The sequence below is a fragment of the Natrix helvetica genome (genome assembly GCF_964273705.1).
Source record: "Natrix helvetica genome assembly, chromosome: 1".
Lineage (NCBI taxonomy): Eukaryota > Metazoa > Chordata > Lepidosauria > Squamata > Natricidae > Natrix > Natrix helvetica.
The window spans coordinates 209155790-209173566 of record NC_138548.1 but is presented as its reverse complement, the minus strand read 5'-3'; the positions used below and the strand labels follow the sequence as shown (position 1 = coordinate 209173566).

General features: G+C 39.0%; 1 protein-coding gene across 3 annotated transcripts in view; it reads right to left on the bottom strand.

Annotated features, from left to right (window-relative positions):
* LRP1 (LDL receptor related protein 1) overlaps nt 1-17777 on the bottom strand; it is a 382005-nt gene that overhangs the window by 238449 nt on the left and 125779 nt on the right. For all 3 annotated transcript variants that reach the window (XM_081934411.1, XM_081934412.1, XM_081934413.1), the window contains one exon: nt 684-803. In XM_081934411.1, the coding sequence (XP_081790537.1) occupies nt 684-803 (120 nt within the window). The remainder of the gene's footprint in view (nt 1-683; nt 804-17777) is intronic.

Genomic DNA, 17777 nt, shown 5'->3' with positions numbered 1-17777 from the left:
TCCCTTTTGCTATTTATTAAAAAAATAAAACTTTAAATATAGTGAAAGCTTAATTTTGCTAAGAATTGAAGGAAATCCACCTGGTGCTGTAAAACCTGTCAACCCAAAGATTCCTAACAGCTGAAAAGCAATTAACAAGCAATTACCCAAAGTGATTAGAAAAGGAACCCAATGCCTTTTCAAACCGTGTCAATTATGGTTTGAGAGCTCTAAACCCAGTGGAGACTGCTATTTCACAATCTCTCCTCAAGAAGCAACTGTATGGAGCACTTGTGGGCAATCTGAAGTTATCTCCTTATCCAGAGCGGAATTACTGAAGAGGCAGTGTAATTGCTGGCTCTTCCTTCTGCCACGGTCATCAGCTCTGCTTGTGGAACATCTGTTTAACTATTTTAATATGACTGTACACCGCCCCGAGTCTCTTTTGAGAGACGGGCGGTCTAGAAATCCAATTAAGTTAAGTTAAGTTAAGTTAATTCATTATTTCTTCCACAGAAGTCAGTTGCATCTCAGATTTGTCGAGACATGTTATGATACGGGGACAAAATCTCTGAATAAGCATCTTAGAAATTGCAATAACCAATTTATCATTGTTCTTACCCATGAAGAAAGGAGGGAGAATTTATGAATGAAGTTTTAAGGAAAGCCAGTAAATGTAGCCTATTTGCTCGTTTTTCACTTACCTTTGCAACTTTTCCCATCCTCAGCTACCTGGGAGGAACTGTTACAATAGCATGCTGGTCCACTCAGAGTTGGGACACAATGGTGTTGGCAGCCCATGCTTGAACAGTTTGACAGAAGCTCTAAAAAGGAGGAAAGGTAGTAGTAGTATCAGTTTAGAGATATAGAAGGAAATTTAACACTGCAGCTTTTCAGCAAACTTGACTGGTAATATTATATATCCATTCCTCTTTTGCATTAATATTCACAGAAAACTCTTCAAGAAACTCCAAGGTTTATCCTCAGCTACTGTAAAACCTCTTCAGGTTCATCTTATAAGTCCTGCTAATTGCAACACAAAAATGTCTTACTGTTTTTAGAGAATATGCCTGCCAAGCGCATATGAATTGTTGAGGTTCCTGCTGCCATGCCCTTTCCCCTCTGGTTGCTGGTCACTGCCCAGCATGCCCATTTGGCTTGGGCTAGTGGAAAAACAGGACACCTGGTTTCTCTGGAGATGTGTGTTTCTATAATGCCTGACCTACACTTTGTTCATGCATTTTTTAGGCATTACATGGGTTCCTTATAAACATTGATACAGCTGGTCTTCTGGAGGAACAACAGATTTCATATAATGTTCATTTAAAAAATCTAGTAAACCTGTGAACTCTTTAAAAAAAGGTGTTGGTTAAATTAGAAAAGAGTGCAGTTTCTGTCTCATCTAAGTGGATTAAACGTTTGCTATTGCTTCTAACATGGGTTTTTTAAATTTCATGCTTTCTCTTGTTTTAATTTTTGGAGGCCGAACGAGTTTCATTCTGCCTCCTCTTGTACCATTTTGTGCATGTCAGGCCTGTCAAACTAGCGGCCCCTTGGGCCAGATGCATCACGCATAGGCCACACCCACCCCACTCCGCAAGGGCAAAAAATGTCGCAACACATCACGATACATCACATGACGCGATCACGTTTGACACCCATGGCACATGCCATGGGATATCTCCAGGTGCAGCTGATTGCAAACATTTGCTATCGGCATTGGTATCCAGCTTGAATATTTGGAAATGGAGTGAAATTAATAAGAGTTATATCAGAGTCCTTTCCTAACCAGGTGAGTGAAAGATGAGTAAACCTCTATCCAAAGACAGTTCGGATAACAGGATAGTGAGGTGGAAGACAACGAGAATGAAACAGGAGGGGACGTTCTCAATGCATTGTGTATCTCTGCAGTCATTACCTATTCCACTGGCTTGTCAGCTGGACTCTTCTGGATACAGGGCTATCAGAAGACCAACTAGCTAGCAAAGCCAAGGAAATTCCTATGCTTGAATCATCTCTAGTAAAACTGTAACTCACAAGTCTTATTACTAAGGCAAATAGGAGTTCAGCCACCAGGGTACCCCAAATTATGCCAGCACATTTTTTCTGATGACTCAAGAATGAGAGGAATGCACAAGTAACACAGCTGTATGGAAGAACTGTTGTATGACTTGTTGTGCATGTATATTGATTGTACAATGTAGTATTCAGGAAAAGCCTGGTTTCTATGGAGCACATAAAGTAATTTAGATTCAATTGCTATGCCACTAAGTGTTCATACATTTCAGCTATGTCATTCTGCATTTCAATCATTCTTATTCAAAAATAATGCTGCTTGCTATCTTTTTGTTATGGAGTCTTTACCTAAATTCTTGTACTACTGATTTATCTGCATTTCTTAAATTATAGTTTTTAAAGCAGATTTTTTAATGAAGAAAGTCACCAGGATATTAGCTCAAGCCCACAAGTTCTATAGATCAAAACAACTGGCTCAGCCTTTAAGGCAGGGGTGTCCAAACTTGGCAACTTTAAGACTTGTGGACTTCAACTCCCAGAATTCTGGGAGTTGAAGTCCACAAGTCTTAAAGTTGCCAAGTTTGGACACCCCTGCTTTAAGGAGCCCACCTCTGGCTGATGAAGATTAATCAATCAGGCAGTGAAATAATCAGTCCAACACTGGTTTTCTATGCCATTCTGAATTTTACAACAAAATTAATATTGGTTAGTGCTAATATTTTATCAGATTATCCATATTTTTCAATTTGGCCCTCTTCTGTTGGAATATGTATGAAAATTCTTCACTTATTTAGACATTCCTTTACTCATTCATTTTGACATTCAACTCTGAGGCATTCCAGTCACAGTCCTGAAATTAACATTGTATTATTCGTACGCTTCAACCTAATAGTATTAGGATTGGGATGATTACATATTCTCTTTTAGAATTTCTCAGGGAAATTTATTTCTCAGGGTACCCCAGCACTATTTATTTTAAGAGTTGTACCAAGATAGGGCATGCAAGAATATATGGATTTTGAAACATCCTCAGTAATGTGCCTTCTTGAGCAATGCAGTGGTTTCATGACCTCCCAACGATGGAGTCACCTCTAGAATACTACAGTCAAAAAGTCTTGAATATCAGCCAAAGGGGCATTTGAAGGAGGCAGTGCCTACAGCAAGGTTGCCCTTGGTATGTCTGGCTTTCATTGTTAATTGCTACTAATGATTGTAATATATGTTTCCATCTGTCTGGTGTTCCCCTAGTACAAAGAGGAGACAAAGGAGGACCAATAATGATTTCTCCAAACAGGTCTTTCTTTTTTATTGTCCAAGAATCAATAACAGGACAATTAAGGAGAGTTCACACAGAATGTGGAGATTTCTCCAAAGTATGTAAGTGTTATTGCTTCTTCCAGAATATAATAGCACAAAGTCAAAAAAGATGAAAATAAAACGCTGAGAAAAATGAGACGTTGTATGTCACTTTTTTCCCCCCAGATCGAAAGCCCAGGTTTATTCTCTGACGTTTCAGGACTATATATTCTCAAACAACATGAGGCTCAAGCTAAGGTCAGCAATCTTTGAATTATTAGGGGCTATATCGTGCTTAAAAGATGTCCAATGACACTTCAGACATCCTTTTTTTTCCATTCATTTTTGGAAGAGGGAGGTGGTTTTACAGATGGGGATGATACCAGTAGGATACAAACCACTTTAATCCCACATTTAATTACTGCTACATGCTCTGAAGAACTGCCACTGAAATTCGGTGGCAAAAGGGTTGAACCTTAGGGACAAATTTTCAGGTTGCCTTTGTAAGGAGAGAGAGATTGAATAATTTGACTCCCCTAGGGCTTCTACTGCTATTTCTATTTACTGTTTCAATAAGGTGACCAACTTTTTTACAATGAAAAGGAGGACAAAACATGTTCTATTGTCCAAAAGGTAAGAGCAATGGTGGCGTAGTGGTTAGAATGCAGTACTGCAGGCTACTTCTGCTGAATGCAGGCTGCCAAAGATGCCTACAAACAGAAGAACATATTAATAAACTAAATGCATACTATTACAGTCACAGGTTATTAAATGTAAGGCCTTCAAGTCCAATCAATTGCTATAATCTCAGCTTTCAAGAAGATTCTGAAAGCCAACACAAGTATTTATTTATTTATTTTATTTATCAAATTTGTTAGCCGCTCCCTCTCCACAAGGGACTCGGGGCGGCGTACAATAAATAAAAGCACATATATATATTACACGGAGGAGGTAACAACCATTACAATACATAAAATAATAATAATGAAATTAGAAATAAAAATACCCCAGTTTAAAATTACTGATTTAAAAAAGGCTGTCAGGAGGAATAAGATGGAACTAAGGTTGAGCCAGGCCTGATAATTGAAATAGGTGGGTCTTGAGTTTTGAACGGAAGGAGCGGAGATCGGAGGTAATCCTAATGTCGAGGGGGAGGTCATTCCAAAGGGCTGGGCCCATCACAGAGAAGGCCCTACTCCTGGGTGTCGCCCTCTGGCATTGTTTAGTGGACGGCACCCGGAGAAGTCCCTCTCTGTGAGAGCGGATTGGTCGTAGGGATGTATGGGGCAGGATGCGATCCCGCAGGTAGCTAGGTATACTTAACTTCTCAGTCAATCTCAACATTATCTGAATACTTGGCAAAATGGCCTTTTAATTATCTGAGAAATACCTACCTCATACAGTAGTTTCCAACTACACTGATGCTTGTGACATAATGACACCATTCAAATCACAACATAAAGGAGGAGGAAATGTACCAAATTGCTGAGAACACGTTCAAATGGACAGCAATAAGATAAGCTTGCCTAACTCTGATTAATAAATAGAAGCAGACTGGACTATGGCATTTGTGGCTAAGAAAAAGTGACGTGCAACAATTGGATCCAAAGCTTTTCTGTGGCTATCCTGCCTAGGAATTCTAGAGGGAATGACATTAGAAAAAAAGCCATCCTGTGGTGTGAAGACAGGATCATATAATTAAGTCCCTCCCCACTGGCATGCCTGCAACTGTTGAGAGGTCTGCTCTCCTAAAGTGTCTCATCAATAGTCAATCTGCCAGATCATTTACAATATCTAACTCTGCATGTTTGGCTTTCTTTTCTCTCTTCTATGCCTGTTACAGCAAGTCACTTATATCAGAGAAACAACCCCCCAACTTTTTGGGCACCAGGGATCAGTTCCGCGGAGAGAGGTTTTTCTTAGACCAGAGGAGGTATGATTTCGCATCCTATGGATGGGGTTTTGCTAGTTTGCACGGCCTGATTTCTGGCATGCTGAGGACTGGTGCCAGTCCACAGACTAGGGGTTGGGGTCCCCTGACTTAGATTTTGTTCTTTATAACAACAGCACTAAAGATTTACATGCCGCATCATAGTGCTTTACAATACCAGCATATTGCCCCCAACAATCTGGGTCCTCATTTTACAGACCTGAGAAAGATGGAAGGCGAGATCACTTCCGGTTCCTGCTCGCGACGGACGTGCTGTCCGCCGCTCGTCTCCTTGGTTGGCTCCGTAAGGAGTACAGGGGGTCTTGGAGGGGTCCCCTGCCGAAGGGCGGCTCGCTGAAACCCCCCTGAATCGGCGGCAGCCGGCGGGGGTGTTTTCAGCTTCGCCTAGGAGCCGGGGAGCGGAGGGGGGGGGGGTTGGGACAGCTTTGGGCTGTCCGCCCTTTCGCCAAATGGGCTCCGGGAGGAAGGAGTTTATCCAAGGAAGAGTGGCTGAATGCTGGTGGTGGGGGAGCCACCCTGATCTCCTTAATCGTCATTAAAGGATAAGCAGCAGACTACTGTGAATTCGTGTTCAACTTATTTGAAACTGAAGATTAGAGGGGGGTGTTTCTTCTCTTCCCCCCCCCTCGGATTAAGCGGCATTTGAACTATCTCTCTCTATATTGGAATGGAGAGAGAACAAAGGCTGACTCGTCACTTGAACTAACTATGTGAGAAAGGTCGCTATCACAATTGCAAGAGATGATTGCTGATCTGTCTTTTTAAAAAAAAACCTTATGGAAACCTCCGTTCTTCTCCCTGTGAAAGGAGGAGCTAAGATGGCTCTTTTCCGTCTTTGTTTTTGCACTTACAAATGAAGTCTGCCTTTTGAAACTACCTTCGAAAAAAAGAACCCTCTGGTATTGTTTTATTACCATCTCTGAGGGAGACCGGGACCTCTCGTGTTACGTGGTCTACCTGGACTTTGAATATTTGACTTTCCTCTTTCTGCTGTGCCTCAGTGTCTTGGAACGGTGAAGGAGAAATAACTCTTCGCTTTCGGATTTGCCTGCCTCCTTGGACTGGCACAGCTGCACAATCCTCTGACGCCATTTTCGTTGTAAAAGACTTATATACATCTCTGAACTTAGACAAATGGGGCCTAAGAAACCACCAATGGGCAAGTCATTTTCGGCTCCTCCGTCTGCCACCTCCAGTCCAAGCATGCAGCAAATGAAAATTACCTCATTGTTACAACAAGAAGGGTCTGGAGAGAGCCAGAAAGAGCTATCTGTTACCCAAATGTTTCAAGAAATTATGAGGGGTCAAAATGAGTTGAAAAAAGAGGTGACAGATCTTAAAGATGAACTCAGAGGTGTTCAACATCATATTTTACAAAACAAACAGAGAATTATGGTGTTGGAGGAGGGGACGGCTGGGCTATGGGAGGAGGTTAAAGCAGTCCGGAAGGGAAATGTAGAATTGGAAAACTTCATGGCACAAATAGAATTTGAAAGAATGTCCTTTTTTCTTAGATTCCAGAACCTACCAGAAAATGAAGATCTTAAGGATATTATGAGTACAATTTTAGCAGAATATATTAAGAGAGACAAAGAACAGTTGTGGTGGGATATGGACCTGGTTTATAGGATTAATTCAGCATATGCTAGAAGTCATAATGTTCCAAGGGAGGTATATGTTAAATTTCTCAGGAGGACCACAAGGGATGAGGTGCTTGGGGTCCAAAGGGAGGGACCACTAAAATATAAAGATGAAGAAATCACCATTCTTAAGCAGATTCCGAAAAAGATAAAAGAAAGAAGGAGGAAGTATTCCTCCTTATCAAAGAAATTATACAATAAAGGAGTTTGGTTTAGATGGTTATTGCCAGAGGGAATGTTGATCTTTTGGGAGGGAAATAGGATTAGAATTAATACAGTGCAGGAGGCTGAAGCCTTCATTAAAAAACATTTCTCTCTCCTAGAGGACAAACACAGGGAAGGTAGTGAAAAGGGTAGCAAAGTGCAAGATATGAAGAGGGGGCTGTGGCTCCACCTGGGGACAGGGAGGAAGGAGCAATATCGAAAAGGCTCAGGACACAAAAATAAAAGTATTTAAAATATTTGTAATTGTTGATATACTAGAAAGTGACAAAGGAAAAATGATTAATCACATGGTTGATACAATGTAGAATAAGATTCTGTTTTTTGCTTATCTTTTATATCTTCTTTTTAATATTGTAAAAATTGTGAGATTTGGAGAGATTTCTACCACTAGCGTGGGAGCTGCCAAAATTTTCTATGCACCCCTTTACCTTTTCCCATAAATGTTTAAAAACCAATAAAATTCTTTAAAAAGAAAGAAAGAAAGATGGAAGGCTAGGTCAACCATGAGTTGGTCGGGATCAAACTTCTGGCTGTGAGCACAGTTTACCTGCAATACTGCATTATAACCACTGCACCACCATAGCTCCTATATACTCAGCACTTAGGATGCTAAGAATGAAAGTATTCCCACATTATCATCATATGAAATGATCCTTATATCATCATCATCATCACCTGAAATGTTCTTAAATAAAAATAAACAGAGCTCTCCAAGAATTAAAAACTCTTGTCTGATTTATTTGCAAATTTCCCAAGTGTAGTAAAGTACGTACACTTGACCACACAATAGTTGAAGCTGCTTGTACAGAGGTGTCAAGTGAAACATGTACTCTTATTGCAAACTTCCATTCCTTGTCTGAGACCTTGCTTACATGAAAAATATATTCACTGAAACTTCACACATTTCCTGATATTTCATTCCTCCTCTACAAGCTTCATCAAGTGAATGTCTCACAGCCTCAATACAGAGCAAACCCTATCTCAGTTATTGTTAAAATGAAATAATGAACATTTGAAAGATGTTAAAAGCAAGTCTACAAGCATAACACACATTCTTATGGTCTGTGCAGATGCACAGAGAACAAGATTTATTATGCCTAATTTTCGAAGCTGGGGTCCTTGTTTAGAATGCTAGACATGCAAGTCAATGAATCAAACACTAATTTAGCTTTATTTTGCATATGTTTCAAATAAACTGATTTCTTTAAAAAAAATAGCCCAGCATGAATGCATTAAATGACTTTTTTAAATTGAAAAACTGCTTTCTTCTGGAGAGAAATGGCAAAAGAGGCCATATGTCATCACTTGGAATAAGCCAATCAACTCAGCTGGCTTTTGCTGCAAACAGAAATACTTTGTTCACATACATCCAAGCTAGATTCCTTTGCTCCAGTAATGTCTTTCTCTTAGAGTCTGCCTCTTTATAGGGTGATATAATTTATTTCTATACCAGTTCTTGGCTAAAAAGTCTCCATAGATTTTTATGAAGACTGAGGGATATACAAAAGTCAAAGAATGCAATCAAATATACAACCTATACTTTTAAAATAGTAATATATCAGTGACATATTTAAAAATGAAAAAAAATGTGTGCCTTTACACCTAAAAGCAATATCACTATAAACATACCAAACCATTGGCTTTGGGTGGTCCATACTGAACTGAAAGATGTATTTTCATTGTTTTGATCCATAGTCACGAAGAAGCTCAGCTGGATTTTCCAAAAGTGGTTTTTTCCAAAAGGCAGCTGGACTTTCTTGTTTGTTTGTTTGTTTGAAAAAGTTTCATTTCTCATCCAATAAGCTTCTTCAATTCTTGGATGAGAAGCAAAACATTTTCCAAGAAAAAACCCCCAATAAAGTCCAGTTGCCTTTTGGGGGAAAAAGCACCTTTGGGACAACCATGATGTGAATGATTGAGAATGCCCATGGACACTCTACTGGATTTGTTACTTATATGGTTTAAATGTGGTTATTCTAAATCAAAATTGTGGGGGGAGGAGCCAACGTCACAACGATACGGACATGCGGTCTGATGCTCCGAGGCCGCAGCCAATACTTTTGCTGCTGGGTGGTCCAATCGGACCTAAACCATCCCGCAGAGATGGTGAACAGGAAGCATACATCTTGCTGATCTCAGGGACATCACAAAGTCCCTGATCGATGCAAGAGAAGTTCTTCAAGACGGCGACAAAAAATCCAGTCAAGGCTGATGAAGTCGGGGTGGCTCCAAAACGGAAGGATAGGGAAAGAGAAAGTGTTTCCAGCTGGTGAGGAATTTTTACCGTTTTAAAAGAGACTGCATATATAAAACTTAAAATTAATTTAAATTTAAGAACAGAAGAAATAAGCAGCAGAATTAAGCTTTGAGTGGTTTGGACAGTGGGTTATCTTACTTTTTAAATGCTATGTTCATGGATGGAATTTATGCAAGCCTTTTAAAACAAATGGATTTAGTTTTCTTCTTCTATTTTTTTCTTTTATTATTCTTTGTAACCTATGGACTAAAATTTTCCTCTTTCATTATTGTGGGCATTTTTCTAACTCAATCAAAAATCAGACCTTTTTTTAACTTGGAATATAAAAAAGAAACAAAAAGAAACAAAGAAAATTGTAACAATAACACTGCTACTTGGGAGGCTGGGGGTTTGTGTATTGGAAATGAAACACTTTTATTTTCTTTACTGATTATCCTGGCTTGGCACTTCAAGGTCTCACCACTTGTTTATAGAGAGTGATAAGAAGAAAAGCATACAGATGTCCCTTTGAAGTATATCTTTCACCAGAGAAAAGTGAAAATAAAACTTTATTGTGAATTTATGCTTCATCTTGTAAAAACCTCTAAGCCAGAGCAGCAGTGTTTGTTAGCTGGTGATAACGGCACAACTTCAACAGCAGAAAGAAACTTTAAGCCTGCAAAAGATATTCTTAGAAATTCAGAAATTATCAAACACATTTGAGAGGACGGAGAAGAAGTTGGAAGACTTAGAGCATCTTACAGTAATATATGATGAAGAAGTTGGAGATGTTTATCAAGTGGAAAAAGTGGAGGTTAGAATCCTAAAAATCAAAGACGAAAATGACCATAAAGAAATTAAATCTACTGATATTTATGGTGATTGGTTTGTGTCTGGTGATGGAAAGAGTGGAATACTGAAAGAGGAATTAAATGGAGGGGAACTCTACCCCGATGGCAAGACACAGAAGAAAAAACAAAAGAATTTATGGGTTTAAAGAGAGAAATTTTATTAGCAACATCATTGATAACACTAAAGATAAGCTGATTAAGGAAACAGAAGAAGGGCATCGAAATTACATGAGAGATTTTATAAGCAATGAGTTGCTAAGAGGAGTCCATACAAATTTGATGAAGGGGATGATTAGAGGACTGACACCACAAATGGCAGAAGACATGAGACTGTTTTGCTACTGGAAAGATACAGGTTGATAGATGGAAGTATATAATTTAAAACTAGTTAAACTTAGTGAAATTTAGTGACAATAGATCTAGTCAAATAAATAATAGATAATGATAATAATGTATATATGTGTAGTGTTATAATAAGTAATAATTGGATATGAATGTACCCATGAAAGGAAGATTAGAAATCTTTTTGATTATATATAAAGGTTAATAAAAAAAGAACTAAGTTAGATTCAGTTAAGTCTTGATTATTAGGGGGGAAATGTTATGATACAGGATATAGTCAAATAAAGGAGGGATAATGATAACTATATATATTAGCTCGAATTAGCTCGAAATAGATCTATACTAGTCTCCCTTTATTTATTTATCAGTACAAATACAACACAAATATAAAAAGGCAACATTAAAAATAAAAATATGGTTTTCTGCCTGCATGGTCTTCTGTGATAAGCCGAAGGACAGAAAGAGGGAGTAGTGACCTTCCTCCCATATTTAGGCATACCAGGGGTTGTAACACAAATACATATACATACATACATACATACATACATACATACATACATACATACGTGTGTGTGTGTGTGTATTAGTGTTACAACCCCTGGTATGCCTAAATATGGGAGGAAGGTCACTACTCCCTCTTTCTGTCCTTCGGCTTATCACAGAAGACCATGCAGGCAGAAAACCATATTTTTATTTTTAATGTTGCCTTTTTTTTTATACAGTACAAATACAACACAAATACACACACACACACACACACACACACACACACACACACATACATACATACATACATACATATATAGGTACAACATTAGGAACCTGGATGTAAATTGTAAACAGTGATTTGGAAAGGAGGATTAGAAAATTTTGTTGCTAAATATTATGGATGTTTAGCTAGAATAGGACATAAGGATTCAGTGTTATTGGAGGATTTTAGAAATAGTAAATGAAATGCATATACTTTCTACAGTATATAAAGAAGGAAGATTCTTTGTATCGTGTTTGTTTTGAAAATTAAAAATAAAATAAAAAATTATTTTAAAAAAATTATGGAAAAGGCCAAAATTGAGGAATCTTATAAGCATGGTAACATACTGAAAAATTTAAACACTGTTTCATAGTAGGATCTCCATAAGTATCTCCCTCAAAAAAATTGGAAATCTGAGATGCTGTTCTCATTTCTTGTAGTAGTTAGCAATTCAAGGTAACAAAGATTGAAAATACCTTCACTTTCATCCTAAGGCAAGTAATAGGGATGCTCTGAGGATCATTCAAATAGCACCAGCAATACTGTATATTACTCCACAGTTCTTTACAACACTCTCTGGGTGGATTACAATGTCAGCATATTGCCCCCAAAAATCTGGGTCCTCAGAAGGATGGAAGGCTGAGTCAACCTTGAGCTGGTCAGAATCAATTCCCAGACTGTGGGCAGAGTTAGACTGCAATACTGCATTCTAACCACTGAGCCACCATGGCTCTTCCTTATGAAGTCCTTCCTTAGGAAATTGTCATAGGCTATTTTCAGTTGGGCAGTGACATCTCACCCTGTATAACATCTGATCTATTATCCTAACATGCAATGTATTGGATGGAGGGATTCATAATTGCCTTCCTGAAGAGTATAAAAACCTTAGAATAAACCCTACTGTGTATGAGCACTATATATGTATATTTTCCATCCAGTGAAAAAAAGCCTAAATGTTTAAAGGTACAGAGTTAGTCTATGTGATGGGCATTAATTGACCACTTATATCTGATATTTCCTCTGCCAAAAGTCACTACCTTTTTTGGGGGGTTATACACAATGGTTGGCCAGTCTAGTCAACAATCTTTTAAGGTCAGTCTCAGTGCAGGAGATAAGAACCAAGTTGGCACCAAACATTAGGATTGACTTCCATATGCAGCAATGTAAGGAGGGAGAGAGAAAAAGATGGTGACTCCATTGTTGCCATAATGTCATAAATATAAAAATTAATTTTAAGAGGGCATGTAGGCAACCCTGCTTAACAGTTTTCTCCAATTGTATAACATCTGATGAAGATCCTTGGAAGGAGCCTCTCATTTTGTGTAGAGGGTATAGGATGGGACTTTAAAAGACAGGAAGAAGAGCTGCTACCTGTTGTGGCCCAGCAGCGGCCGGCTGAGCTGTTGGTGGACTCTGAAAGCAATTACCATTATGGGACTGCTCTGGAGGATGAGGAAGACTCTGGAGGGTGTTTGGAGTCAGAGCAGGGACTAGAGAGGCCTGTTGGCCACCAGGTGGCATCTGAGTCAGGGAGCAGTGAGGAGGAACAGAGGGAGGTTGTCCCTGATGTGCGTGTGCATAGAGCTGAGAGGAGAAGGGAGCAGCTGTGGAGAAGACGTCATAGAAGGAAATAGGGACAACTGACTATTGTTGTGGCCTCTCCCAAAGAGTTTATAGGTGGAGCGACGGGAGAGGAATCTTTGCAAGAAACAATAGTCCATTTTACTATCCATTGAGAAAGCATTCCGTAAGTCTAATCTTGGTTTCTTGAAGATAGCGCTCTAGGCTCCTAGCCAATGGGTGGTTTTATCTCTGTAATTAGTCGTGGCAGACAGCCAAGCCTGTGTCTGCATATTCATTAGAATCACGGGACAGAACACTACCAAGGCAATGATGAGATAAGAGAGGCTTGAGCCCTGGCCACGAATACAGGATGAGAAAATGCCTCAAAATAAGATCTTCTCTTATCAACAAAAAAATAAAGCAAGCGAGGCAGAAGTACATTCAGAATTGGAAGATTCTGTTACAATAAAAGTAGTTCTGACATAATATGTATTGATTTCTTTATCAGCTGTACCTTGTAGGGCTGACAGTCTAGCCATAATATCTGTACTGAGTTTGATTATTGGCCTGAGCCTATATGTCTCAATATCTGTTCTTTGCATTTCTCTCATGACCAGGGCCTATTTACTGAATCACAGCAGAGATGAGATCAAAACATCTCAGTAAAATTGTTGTGTGGTGTTTTTTTTTTAATTCATTGGTATCCTTTTGAATCAAAACCTTCAGTGATTTAAGATGTGATGACCTTGATGTTGAAGTCTTGCCTATTTCAGATGGAAAAAAGCTGCTGCTTCCTCCCAATCCTCTAGTTTATTTAGTAGATATTGGACATAATGCTTGGAGGAAAGGTCTTCAGGTTTTGTCTCTGCCAAATGTCTCAGCAGAACTTTCATCATCTGCTAGTTTGTTTTTGTCTTGGAAACAAAATGTATATTTCATTTCATGTATACTTAAGATTGAACCTCCACTAAGCCTGGAAACTTGCTGAATGACTCGCAGTCACTCACTCAGTCTCAGTCTGATCTATCTGATGAGATTACTCATGGTGGTGAATGGTGGTGATGATAAAATTAACTAGGCATTGTGAGAAAATTTGGCAGAAAAAGTGGATGAACTTACAATGTATACAAGCATATAGACATACTAAATCAATTTGCTATTGGCTTGTAAAAACAGAAAGCTACATTTTTTTTTAAAAAAAGGGAAATGTTCAAAAAAATCAGAACTGGACAAATCACTCCCCCCCAGAATTTTTTTGGCAGCAGCCAGCAGAATTGCTCTTCCATTCACTCGACACTAATGGAATTACACACAATAAACAACATTTATTAAACCTAGGCCATCGCCACAGCTGTTTAGAAAAGAGTTGTTCTGCCTTATCCTCATTGACAATGGCAGGAGGGCTTTTATATAAACTTTAAGCAAACACTCTTAGGAATTTTCTATTTGCTGAGCATACACATTCCAGCAGAAGGGGTGGCGGCTATCTTCAGAGGTTGCTGATGGACACTGAGCCCATCCAGCCTCTCCCCAGAACAGGGGATTGATTGCTTTCATCTTTTCCATGCAAGTTACAAGCACTGTATTCACAGCTGTATAAGCAACTGTCCACAGGCTCCGCCACAGGGAAGGATCTCAGACTGGAGCTTCATGAAGTTGTCAACACAACTGTATGGTGGATAGCAAAGCTCTAGAGGCCATTCTGCATGACCCTGCCAGCACTGGCTCTCCCATAATATAACTCTTCACCTCTGCAATCTTAATCTGGAAGATGGATGATGCAGAGATTGCCAAACAAAAAGCATACTTCTTTATAACAATACAGAAGGGGGATGCATTTTAGTGCTTGTTTGTTTGTTTGCAGAATGCACACTGCTTCAAGAATGTATAAAAGTATCTCAAATGAGCGTTTGAAATGTAAAGACGGAACTTTTTATCATCTATAATGGATGTGCAACAAAACAAAGAAATATTGGAGTAGGATTCATATCTTAATACAGAAAATTACTAAAGTGAATATGAAGCTGAAAACCAGAGAGTTTTCTTTTAGGTCTAATGGATAAAGACTTCCCAAAAAATGGACCTTCAATGTTATATATGTTGATGGCAGCAAGATTACTTTACAGACAAAAATAGAAGGAAACTTTGATTCCCACAATGGATAAATAGCTTCAAAGTTGATGGAGTTAGGAGAGATGGCTAAATTGACTCTGATTAAAGCTCTGATTAAAGAAAAGAATACACTTAATTTTATTTCCACCTGGAAACTACTTTTGGACTTTGTGCTTGTGGTGGGGAAAAAAATTAAACTTTGATTTAGGTTTTTGCTGATTAGATAGGTTTTTGTTATAGAAATGGCTAGTATATATTATTATATAAAGGTAAAAAGTTGCAGCTGTATGTTATTACCTTATTCCACTGCACCAAAATAAGTTGGAAGTCAATGTTTTTTCTTTCTTTTTCCCTTCTACCCTACACTTTTTTCCCTTCCCCTTTTCCTCCCTCATTTTGCCCTTATTTTCTTTTTTCTTTGCATTTTATATTTATATTTTGATAAACTAATAAAAATGTTGAAATCAGAATTTACACTGGTTCAATCAGACCGACTATGAGAAGGGTACAGTTCTCCAAGTCAAATAAGTCAGACAAATGCAACTGCAGCAATAAAAACCAAAACAAAAAGCCGCAAGATACAACCCAACTACAATCAGTTGGGGGTTAAACAATCAAGAGTAAAACAAGAAAGAAAAATTGCCAACTCGTCACGCACAGGAATAGCCATAGCAACCTGGCCCAAACATGGAAGAATTAAGTCTTTACTTCTCAACGGGAGTAGGGGGTATTAGCTGTGGGAGGCAAAAGCTGTCATTTTGTTTTTATTTATTTATTTATTTATTTAAAAAATTAATGCCACTTCTCTCACTCAACTATAAAATCCTCCCATGCTGTCTGGTGTATATGCTGATAGCCTTGCAGGATTCACTGGGGCTGCAAAGTCCAGTGGAAATTTGATAGTAGGAAGATGTTCGCTCACCTCAAAGCTCCCAGGGGAACTTTGCTGGAAGTGAGAGTCCCAGGATATCTGAGGGGTACCAGGATGTGCAAGATAAATAGAGGGAATAACAAGCCTTGAGACCTAAGGGTTAAACACAGTAGATTCCCCATTGGGGGAGAACAGAGACCCAAGCTACATCCTCCCTAGAATTTGCTATTTTTGAGATCATACAGAACCCTTCAACACAGCAGTGTTAATCTAACTGAGGATGACCCTTGGACCATCCCACACATTTTCCTCTCTCCAAAAGCACTTCATTGAAAGCCAAACAGAACAGACGTAATTTTGCAATTGCTGGCTGCTTTCAGCTTCACGTTCAGCTCAAAGGAATGATTGGATAGATAGCCCCTTGCCAATAAGGCTGCCCTTTAGCAGAGGGGTGAGTACCTTGACCCTTACAGTGAATCCAAATGGAAAACAACAGCTTGTTTACATCCTGTGAAAGGAAGTTGCTTTCTGGCATAAAGAACAGTGAAATAAGGTTGTATGTTTTCCAGAGCTGACACTTGTGCCATTGAAAAGAAAAAGATGCTAGTGAAGTCTCATCTTGAGAAGAGGAAAAACAACAGCTGAGCCAAGACAATATTTTAAAAAAAAACATATTGGGAACTAATGACATCTCTTACAGTCTGACACACATCTGGTTTATTCTGGCCAGGAAAATGAGAAACCAAAGCTGATTCACGGCTGACTAGCCTATTTTGTTCCATAAGTCTAGACCAGGGGTGGGGAACTATGGCCCTTTTATATCCTGTGGACTTCAACTCCCAGAATTCTTGACCCAGCATGACTGGCTCATCAATTATGGGAGTTGAAGTCCACAAGTTGTGAAAAGTCTGTAGTTCCCCACCTCTGGTCTAGACAAAACTTCAGAAATGCCAATGAATGCCCTGCAATGAGGTAGAACCCATAAAAGTATGGTATGCAGAGGTGGTATTCAGCAGGTTCTGACCAGTTCTGGAGAACCGGTAGTGGAAATTTTGAGTAGTTCAGAGAACCGGTAAATACCACCTCTGACTGGCCCCGCCCCCATCTATTCTCTGCCTCCCGAGCTAATCAGGAGGAAATGGGGATTTTGCAGTAATCTTCCCCTGGAGTTGGGAGGGAATGCAGATTTTACAGTATCCAAGCCATGCCACGCCCACCAAGCTACGCCTACAGAACCGGTAGTAAAAAAAAAATTGAATCCCACCACTAATGATATGGCATAGCTTTACTGATTAATCAGTTGACCAAACAGTATCATAAAACAATAGGCATCGGCCACAGTAAAGTAAAATGAAGACGAGCTAAAACAGTAACATAGGCTACAATAAAAGATAAACGGGTGAGATAAAAGAGTGTAGGATAAAATACAAAAATATAAAACAAGGTTACTGAAATGTAAAGCAATCTGTGCTTAGATGAAGGCATTACCTTTACATGCTGTCCCAATGTGTTCAATTAAATGTGTTCTCAGTTGAACAGTCCTGACTGTAAACTTAGCGGTTCTAGTGCCTAAATATGTGTTTGGCCCTGAAGAAGATAAAATGTTTTATTGCTATCCTAATATGTAGTGCTGGCAAGTCCTGTCTCTATAAACACTGGGTCATTGCTGGGATATATAGTTGGCAATTGAATAGGAGGAGGGACTCAACGTCTTCTATTTCTGGTGCTCCAGATACAGGTGTTCTCTCAGGGTATGGGATTTGGTGGAATTGTCTCTAGAATCCAGCTGCTCATCCCTTGTTCTGGAAGATCTATTCTGTGGTACATTACTGAGTCAGACACATTGTCCGTTGTTTTTCTCTTTCAAAATATCTTGTAGTCTTGGCCAGCCATTTTAACAACCAGATGTTTGCAAGTGCCTCAGTGTCAATTTGGGCATTAACA